General features: G+C 40.3%; 1 protein-coding gene across 1 annotated transcript; it reads right to left on the minus strand.

Moving 5' to 3' along the window:
• Nucleotides 1-7,985: 7,985 nt before the first annotated feature.
• On the minus strand, nucleotides 7,986-9,998 carry LOC149038409 (uncharacterized). The gene has a single exon (XM_089185083.1). The coding sequence runs from the start codon at nucleotides 9,954-9,956 to the stop codon at nucleotides 8,340-8,342; it is 1,617 nt and encodes a 538-aa protein (XP_089041209.1). The 5' UTR covers nucleotides 9,957-9,998; the 3' UTR covers nucleotides 7,986-8,339.
• Between the last annotated feature and the right edge of the window lie 827 nt (nucleotides 9,999-10,825).

Genomic DNA, 10,825 nt, shown 5'->3' on the forward strand with positions numbered 1-10,825 from the left:
GAGAGTTGAGAGTAAATGTACCAGCTTTCGGTCCTTCCATGTCACACAGATGAGGTTGCCACTTTGACGGAAAAGCGATTCTCCCCTGACAAGGCTTTTGACCTGCTCGCATTGCTGGTCAACAATGTCCTGAGGTAGGTACTTTCTATTTCCCCTCACTGTTCCACAGGCTCTAATTCCCTTTTTTTCCAGTTCTAGAAAGAGAGGTACACTGGTATACCAGTTGTCAACAAACAATTTGTAACCTTTATTGAAATAAGGCTCTGTTAGCTTTAAAACAACTCGCTTAGCCAAATCCTTGCTTGCTGCTGGACCCTCTTTTCCAGTGTAAATAGAAGTACCAAGTACATAGCCAGATGCTGAATCTGCTATAACAAAACCTTTGATCCCAAATCTGCTTCTCTTCAAAGGCAAAAATTGTCTGAAGTGAACACGGCCCTTGAATTTGATCAGTGTCTCATCAAGAGATAAATTCTGAGAAGGTGCATATACAGCTGTAAATCTGGGCACAAGAGCATCTAAAAATGGTCTAATTTTCCACAGTTTATCCCTGTTGGGATCTGTCTGGTCTGGGGCATTGCAATTATTTACAAAGTGGAGATATCTCAGAATGTGAAGGTAGCGGTCTCTTGACATGGTGCTAGAAAACAGTGGAGTTTTGGTGACCGAATCAGTTGACCAGTAAGCTTTCAAATTGCTTTTTTTGACAAGACCCATTGCCAATGTGAGCCCAAGCCAAGCCTTTAGCTCTGGAAGGGTAAAATCGTGGAGATCACCCAGGGAATTGTCCTCCAGCTGCCGTTTTTGATGCTCAAACCGTTTGGTCTCGCGAATAATCAGCTGATAAACATCGTCCGTTAACAGAAGTTGGAAGTAATCTAAACAATTACTGTTATTGTCCATTTCTACCCTCAAACCAACCTCTTCGCGAAAATTTATGCCTTCTGGGGGTTGTATAGTAGATGTCCATCTCATATTGGAGTAGTTTTGCTCCTCGTCATCGCTGTTTTCAATTTCTCCATCACTTTCCCCTTCCTCTTCATCGCTATTTTCCTCTTCATCGCTGCTATCGACATCGGAAGGCGCTTCATGGTCAGAATCCACGTGGGCGATTCGCAGAAATGCTACAGGCAAGTCATCTTCGTCCACAAAAGTTAATCCCATCGATTCTGCAGCCGCCATTTCGATCTTTTTCGCAAACAGATGTCTTACTAATGTTTTGGCGACGCCATATTTAAATGGCAGACGCGATATAATCAACAACTGGAGTAAAAAATTCCGGAAAATTCGTATTTCGATGTTTCGAAGAGCTCTTTTCGCTGAAAATGATCCTCATTTTGTTATCCAGCGGTTTAATGCATAAATAGCCTCAGTTCCCCACGGGCTTGCTTTAAATAGCAACAAAAATAGGGTGATGTAATTTTCTACGGCTGTGGCCGTAGTTCGCCCCCCAGTTAATCGATACAATAGAAGTTATTATTAAACATTATGTGAGTGGTACCTCAATCATTTTATTCTAGGAAATGACAAACACTTGTACAATTCTTTGAAAGAATAACAAAGTCATGTCTCAAGATAAATTGCGTGAACCTGGCCCTTTCCCACCCAGTTTGAGCTCTTATCTATCAGATCCAGGTAAATATTGCTCAGAGACAAAGGAACTCTGATTTTTTCCACTTTCCTCACTTATTGCGCACTCTCAAGAAAACGGCATTTTGCAAGGATGGTTAGTTTCACTGAACTGACAGAAATATTTGTTAGCTTAATCACGTGAACAAAACCTGATAATTTACCATATAATGATAATTTGCGCTCCCAAAAAGCAGTCAATAACATTTCATGTTGACGGAGATCGCTCTACTGAGAAGTACCTTTCAATCTCCATAGATAAAACGTAGATGCGATAACTACTACTTAAGAAAACTACAGAATTTACACCGAAGTAGCAACGGTGCTTTTTATTTCAACACTGTTCGGACTACTTCATTGACTATATGCAAAAAGGCACCTTGAAATTTACATAGCGATTTCGATCCGAACAAGTATTTGACTCTATAATTTGACTCTCATTGCCCCCAAAGTGTCTCGAACATCCGCGTAATTATGTGACTGAAATAATTAACCATACCCAGAGAGAGGCATATTTGACAGAAATTTAAAAAGACAGATTTACTTCTCAGCATCACTATAGTTTGAGATAAACGATCGCATGATAAATGGAGTTGGAGACTAACAGAACAAATTTAAGTCAAGTGTTAGTTCTTTTTTATTTAATTTCGTGACCTTTAAAGCTAAGGATTTTTACAACTTGAAGTTCTTGATGATATCCAAATGTTATGTTTTTGTTTGTCTTTTTTAAAGGAATGCAACTTAAATGATTGAAATTATTCTCTAGTAAGTTTGAAAAGTGACATTATGAAAATAAGGTAATAGAAGAGCTCTGCCACCAAGCAACGGTGCCCTCATTTACACGAGTGCGTAATAATCTTATTCAGTGACTTTCCAAGAAACGCCATCGAACTCCTGAAACTTGCTTTCGAATAATATGCGTGCGAATATGCACCTTGAAAGGTGCTAATCGGCCCCATATGAGCGCAATACTGGTGTTAGGTGCAGTCCACGTCATACTCAACTGGCCCATGATAATTGTAATTAATTCAACTTTGCAATGGGAAGACTTGAGAAGGCTTAATTGTTGCCAGCCACCTGATTTCCAAATGCAAGTCTCTAAGTGAGGCGCATTTTGCACTGTGACCTTTAGACTCATCGGAGCTTCCATGTACAATATCCAAGAGGTGCGGTGTCGTCGAGAAGGCCAATGGAACCAGATTTGTCATCGCCACCAAAACGTGTAACCAAAACGTGTCTTTTCTCCATTTTCTTCTCAAAACGGCTATAACTGCCATATTTTTATCATGTCTCGATTACTAAGGATACGCCGGTGATAAATCATTAAATAACCAGTGAGACTGAGGTATGAATTGCAAATTCCTGCAGCAGCTTTAAAAGTGAAATATTTTGTAAGTAAGTGACTTGATACAAGTACAGGACGCCGTTAACAGACACGATAGCAGTTGATTCATAAAGCATGCTTAAAATAGCGATATCATTCATTAGTCTCTCCCGCCGAGGAGTGAGAAAAATTCCCCAAGGGGCTGATTTTCTTCGTAAAATTACATGGAAAATGTGATCGATGAAAACCATAGTGCTTCTCTTTATGACTTCTGCAGCACCATAGACCATCCCAAGAATAGCAATAGACTTGATGTTCTCAAGGTCTGCTTGCAACGCTCGAAATATAAACGCTGATCCAAATTACAACAGCGCTCACAAGACGAACGAATATCCTGGATGAGTTATGCACCATAACCGCTGGACGCACAATGGAGAGATCACCTCAAGAACGACCCCAATGAGAGGCAAGAAGATTGCCATAAGTAGCTTTCCTTTCGCATCTTGCTTGCCGTACTTAGGTAAATGTAAGATGGTACGAAGATGCCCATTATGAAAGAGAAACAGCTCGGCGATATAATTTTTAGAACCAAATACCGCATTTTTGTTAGAGTACGAAATGCATTTGCTGAGAGATGATTTTTCCAACGTATACTGGGAAGGAACAAACCGTTCAGCGGAATATTTTGTAACACACTGTGTTACAAAATATTCCGCTGAGAAAGTTTAGAACGCGATATCCCAAGGAGTTGAAGAGCCACACGATAAATTGCATCCAAAGAAAACAGAAGAAAAGCTACAAGGAACAGTTTCCCGTTTAACCCCATTACCCGATATGGTCGAAAAAGTAAGAGCACACCTCCATAGAACTACAAGTACAGGAAAACACAGCCTGTGACATCAGACAATGTTCTGATCCATTGTGCTTTCTCAGGAATTGTCTCCGTGTCATGAAATTGGCAGTTGTCTATAGTCTGATAGCAGACGTAGGTTATCATTATATATAGTACGCCGATAACAGTAACAGTCAGCACTGAAATCAAAGCACCAGTACACATAGCTTTCCACATTGCAGAAAGAGTGGATGGTCTGAGCTGCTTCCAAGCCATTGCTCGATCTTCATCTGATAAGCCGCCTAGCTTCTCCTCATTTTCCTTTGATGCGCACGCGTCAATAAATCTCACAGTTAAGATTTGATGAACGAAGATAAGTGATGAAAGTAGTGACGAGGTAAAATTCAAGAAATTATGACCGCGTTTGGGAAGATAGAGAGTTTGATGACACAAAAGAGGGCTAGGAAACTTGTGTGGAGCGAGTAGAAAAGTTTTTCTTGGCGGATGACATCGATAATGACCATAAAGTGCCAATTTTGTTGAGCTTGATCGGCCAGGAAAACTTACCCTCTGCTGAGGAATCTTGCACCTGAGAAGCCAGCGTCAAAGTCCTTTCAACTTTCAATAGTTACCACTCTCCTGAAGCATTTGAGCCCGAAGCCCTTGGAAATTGCGGAAAGATTTCGTTTCTACAAGAAAAACCAACATGAAAGAGAAAACATTTTGTCTTATGTGGCCGAGCTAAGGAAGATTGCGACACACTAATTTTGGCAGGTATCTGAACGAAGGGCTACGAGATAGGCTGGTCTGTGGACTCCGAAATATGCAGATCCAAAAGCGATTACTGTCAGAAGCCAAAATGAAGTATTCCAAAGCTGTGAAGATTATTGTAGCAATGGAAACTGCCATCCGCGATGCTTCAGAAGCGAGCGCAACTCCAACCCGGTCCCTCGCGTTGATAAGTTGACTGAACATAAACAAACAGATACTAAAGAAACCGGCGACCACGACCCATTGCTACCGCTGTGGTGGGAACACACAAATGACACAATTGCCTTTACAAGGACCAGATTTGCCACCACTATGGAAAACAGGGCCATATTCAGCGGGTTTGTCGTTCCAAACAGCAATGCGAGCCTAAGAAAGCAACCAAAACCCCCGAGGTACATGCTGTTGAAGTTGATGTTGATGCTTATGAAGACATCTTAGCTGCCTTTGCGGTACACAGTGTGAGGAAACAGAGCAATGATATTATCTGGGTTGATTTGGATGTTGATGGTAAACCACTCAAGATGGAACTGGACACAGGTTCGGCTGTGTTGATCATCTCGTTTGACCTCTACCAGCAGAAATTTTGACCTCTACCAGCAGAAATTTATCAGGCTTCCCCTGCACAAAACTAGACTGTCCTTGAAAACCTACACCGAGGAAAACATTATGCCAGTGTGAGTGCTTAAAGTACCCGTGGATTACCAAACCCAAAGAGAGTTGTTGGACCTGTATGTTGTTGGGGCGACATAACCTGGGGCGACAAGGCTATGGGGCGACACAACCTACATTCCAATATCACGACAAAGCTTTGTCTCTGCTTAATGACAAGAGTACGTATGCTGTCTTAAACTCTGATCCTACCAGTAAAACTCAAAGAAAGTTAAACAAAATGTTGCTTGATTTGAAAAAAGCCGGTAGAATTAGTGACTCTACGTACAAAATGTTATACAGTAGTGACGGCTTATGTCCACGTTTTTATGGCTTACCTAAAATTCATAAACCGGGAATTCCTCTGAGACCCATTGTCTCTTTTGTTAATTCTCCGACTTATGTAATTTCTGGCTATCTTACGAGAATTTTGTCGCCTGTTGTTGGGAATACTGATTACACTGTCAAAAATTCCTGCGAATTTGCGGATTTCATAAGAGACAAAACTCTTGACGCTTGTAAAGAATTAGTATCTTTCGGCGTTGTTTCGCTCTTCACCAAAATCCCAGTTGATCTTGCCGTTAAGGTTGCGGAGGAAAGACTCAGAGAAGAGGGTTTCCTAGGAGAAAGAACTTCTTTGCCTGTGGAGGATAATATTCATCTGCTGTCTTTTTGCCTCAAAACCACGCAATTTACATATAACGGCACATACTATCAACAAGTTTTTGGTACAGCGATGGGTTCGCCTGTCTCTGCTGTCATTGCCAACATGGTAATGGAAGACGTGGAACAAAGGGCCTTAGCCACTTCACCGGTTAAACCCTTTTTCTGGAAACGATATGTAGATGATGTTATTTCTGCGGTATCCGGAAATGAAGCGGAGCGCCTCTTGTTGCATTTGAATTCAGTAGAGCCGTCGATCCAATTCACCCTTGAGCGTGAAAAGGATAGACATTTTCCCTTTCTTGATTTAAATGTGTCCAGAGGGGTTCAGGGTAATTTAGAGACAAGTGTCTTCCGTAAACTTACCCACACCGACAAATACCTCGCTTTCGATTCTCACCACCCTATTTGCCATAAAAAGTCTGTAGCCAAAACTTTACTTAGGAGAGCTGACTGTCTACCATCTTCACTCGATTCGAAGGCTGAGGAGAGGAAATATGTTTCCAATGTCCTAAAGGCAAATGGCTACACAAAAACTTTATTTTACAAATAGTAACGCTCTTGATGAAAGGGAACCAGCGACTGGTTTTGCTGTTATTCCTTACATACAGGGTGTTACTGAACCCATCAAGAGAATTTTGAATAGCCACAACGTTAAAGTTGCTCAAAAACCTTTTCAGACTTTGGGGTATATTTTCGCCAAACCCAAGGATCCTGTCACGAAAGAACAACGAACCGACGCCGTTTATTCTATTCCTTGCAATGACTGTGACAACGAATACATCGGACAGACCAAACGCCAGTTTGGTACACAGTTAAAAGAGCACCAAAAAGCGGTTTTTCTTTGCAAAAAGGAAAATTAAGCTTTATCGGAGCACACTTGCCTAACCAACCATACAATTGGGTGGGATAATTCTAAAATTATCACCACTAATCGGCGTTACCACCAGCGCCTTTGTTTGGAGGCTTGGCATGTTAACTCCGCCCACGCTCCTTTAACTCGTGACGATGGCGGTTTGCTTCCTGATGCCTATTTACACCTCGTCAGAAAAAAGGTCGCTAATTAGTGATCATATAAAGGACTTCTTGTTACAGCGTTTAGATCACCCCTGATGAAGGCACTAGACAGGAGTGTCGAAACGTTGGGTCTATGAATTGTAACTTCTTCGGTTACATTCATTAAATCTGCAAACCAGTGTAGCATCAAACTATAGCTGGAAATAAGTTCGGTGGGACAACTGCAGGCAGAAACGATGGGTCGACCCGGGTCGTTAGGTTTGTGGATTTTAGGTAAAAAGTAAATACAGGAAGTTCTAGGAGTGGTAATGATGAGATTTTTAGCAGTGGCCGGCAATTCTTGTTTAGCTGTAAGAGCGTTAATGGTATTTTTGACAATGGTTTGGTTAATTAAAGTGAGATCTTTGTCGACCTTAGCATAAAAGGAGATGTCAGAAAGTTGCCGCTGCGCTTCTTTTTTGGCAGAGGTCGGCCCGTCAAACAACAACTGCGCCGCCTTTCTCGGCCGCCTTAATGACCATTTCTTTGCGTTTTTTTAGACTTTTTAGACCCGACCACTCTTCCGAAGAAAGAATGGAAAATTTGGTGTCACGATTGAATTTAAGTTTGTTGATGTCGTGGCGACATTTTTTGATGAAAAAATCTAAAGATGAGAGCTGGCCCTCGTGGGGAGTCCATTTAAACTTTCGAATCTGGAGTGTTTCAAAAGTATCTTTGTTCGAAGTGTTAGAATCATCCGCTTTGTCATGAAAAGAGGCTTTCAATTGAACGCAGCGAAGGAATTTTTCAACGTCTTGCTTAACTGAAAATTTGTCGGTTTTTTTGGATATGGGAACAAAATTTAAGCCCTTGCTGAGAACTGATTTTTCTGAATCGGAAAGTAGTAAATTTTATGGAATGGTAACTACAGTTTTGAGGTTTTCAGGCGATGAGTCGCTAGTAATTTGAGGGCCGATAAGTTGGTCGAGTTTTTGGGCCTCAATTTGGTGCAAATTTTTAAAAAGCTTAGAATTGGCGTCCTGAATTTTGGCATGAATGGATTCTACTAAAACAGCTGGACAGATTAATCGGTACTCGATGTTTGGTAAACGGAACAAAAGTGATTTGAAAACTATTTGCGTGTTTCATTAGCCTTTATAGTAAGTTATCAAGCCTCTATACCCCTAGAGAGTGCGGTTCATACTTTTATTTAATAGCTATTGATCAATCGATGCAATAGAAGTTATGATTCTGATTAAACGTTATGTGTGTGGTACCTCAGTCATTTTGTTCTAGGAAATAACAAACACTTATATAATTCTTTGAAAGAATAACATAGACATGTCTCGAGATAAATTGCGTGAACCTTTCCATTTTACACCCAATTTGAGCTCGTAGTTATCAAATTGACACAAATATTACTTAAAGACGAAGGGAACTCTGATTTAGTCTACATTCCACAACTATTGCGCACTATCAAGAAAACGGCATTTTGCAAGGATGGTTAGTTTCACTGAACCGTCCGTGTAAAATCTCTATGATATACCCGCTGGACCACAATGCTAAGGGAACTGCATTAACAATTGCTACAAGTATATGTCTTTTCCATCTTTTCCGCCAAACAGCCATGACAGCCATGTTCTGATAATGAGTTTCTAACGCAAGAGATACGCTGGTGAAAAACCACTCAATCACCAGTAAAATGGATGTTTGGATGGCAAACGATTTAAACAAATTTGCAAAGGATTCGTTTTCCACGTAAACAAGTTGATACAAGAAGAAAACGCCATTAACAGACACGATACCAATTGACTCGTACAACATGCTCATAATGGCAATATCAGCCATTAGTCTCTCACGGCGAGGAGTGCGAAAACTTCCCCAAGGAGCTGATTTTCTTTTCCAAACCACGTGGCAGAAGTGATCAATGATAACCATGATGCTTCTTTCCAATACTTCTGCAACGCCGTGAATTATTCCAAGAGTAGCCATGGATTGTAAACTGTCTAGGTCGGCTTGCAATACTCGAAACATAACAGCTGAGCCAAAATACACCGGCGTCAGTAACACATAGGAATATCCCGGATGTGTAAATTTCCACAACCGCTGAACGGAAATCCTTGAAATTACTTTCAGAACAACTCCAACAAGCGGAGCGAAAATAGCGATCAGAAGTTTACCTTCCTTGTTTTGTTTGACGTACGCTGGATATAAAGAAAAAGCTGCGACGAAACCAAGAATGTCGCTAAAACAGGTCGGAAGAATCATTTGAAAGAAAAATGTTACCCGTTGTCTTCTCGAGTGTCCACTCAAAAAATGCTTCATTAAAAGATAAACTTGCACGCATATGTTCATAAGAAACAAAAGATGGAGAGGGATCTTTTGCTTTGTGAAAGCCTTTGACTGATTTATTTGTAACGCTTGAAGAACAACACGAAAAAGTGTGTCCAAGCCATACAATAGAAACGTTGCTAGGACAAGCTTTTTCTTCACCCCGATCAGCTGAAATGGGCGAAATAACAAAACAATGCTTACGAAGAACCACATGTATAGAAAAGCACAGGAGAGGATACCAGATATTGAAATGATCCATTGAACTTGTACTGGAATAGACTCTTTAGAGTGAAACTGACAGCTGAGTTCAGTTTTATACGACAGATAAATGACCGACATGAATAATGAGCCTATGCCAGTAGACGTTAACAGTGAAATAAGTGCTCCAATATACATTGCTTTCCCCACTGTGAATAAAATAGATGGTCTGAGCCGCTTCCAAGCCATTGATTGATCTTCATCCTGTTGGCCACCTAACGTCTCCTCATTTTCCTCTGGTGCGCACGCGTCTGTACATCTCACATTGAGACTTGACGAAGGAAGATAAGAAAGAGTTGTGTCCCTTCTATCGCTGTATTCTTGAAATATAAACTCGTCTACAGGATGATAATACCATTCTCGATCGGTGCTTTCCAATGGATCGTAGCCAAAGGATTCCGCTGTAAATTCAAGTGCTTCAGGATTGTAATGCTCTGTGACGCCTCGCGTGAAACTAAACACGATGTGACCAAAAACCTCTATCAATGTACTGCTACTCATTTTGGAATGATTTACTTTTACAACGAACGTTGAGATACAACAGGAAGGCTTCAACTGACTTTCTACTTCAATTTCAACATTGATATTTCCCCATTACTTTCCAGTTCTAATTGATCTCTCTAATGTGTATGATGTAATTCCTAAAAATTGGACATAAATGCGCATGAATGTGGAAACTTTCGATAGTGCTTTGGACTTTCGATATTATCTGAACTTTTGCCTCGAGAGTTTGGTATCGTGGGCGACATATCCTTAATCTCTGACTTAATATCAAAGACACATAAATTATGCCGAAGAGCGATTGATATACAAATTAAAGTCAAAAGGTATACCCAGTTCATCCCAATGCGCATTTTTTGCTCACAACTGGTAAATGTTGTTATACTGCAAAGGAAAATCACTGAAACTCATTTGACTCATTATTCTCAGCTACTTTTAGCAGAAAAGGAAATATCTATATTTTGACGGCTGCTTTCACACAGATGTAGCTGGAGGGCATTCTTCAACTTAGCTTAATTCTCAACTAAGAGTCAAGGTTCGTTTGCGAGGTCGTTTGATTAACCCAACAACATCAGTTACAAAAACGCAAAAATTTGTCCACATTGTTTTTAATTCATATCTCAACAAACTTTTACAGGAATAACACCTACAATATGTCATTTTAAATTGTATAAAATGGGCTTCTCAGGAAAAAAAATTCATCATTGAAACCCAGGACTTTCCTAAAAAGTAAAATTTAAAACACAAAATAAGTAAGACATAGTGTAAAACTTGAGGTCAAAGTCACTTTTCCTCACAGGTATAGGTTACTTAAGATTAATTGATAGCAGAAGTTAATTATTGATTAGATTGCAATTACAATAAAATCA

This window comes from Pocillopora damicornis, chromosome 10 (genome assembly GCF_964200805.1).
Source record: "Pocillopora damicornis chromosome 10, jaPocDami1.2, whole genome shotgun sequence".
Lineage (NCBI taxonomy): Eukaryota > Metazoa > Cnidaria > Anthozoa > Scleractinia > Pocilloporidae > Pocillopora > Pocillopora damicornis.

Coding starts and splice junctions, on each gene's coding strand:
- LOC149038409 (XM_089185083.1), bottom strand. CDS start 9,956: ATGAGTAGCAGTACATTGATAGAGGTTTTTGGTCACATCGTGTTTAGT.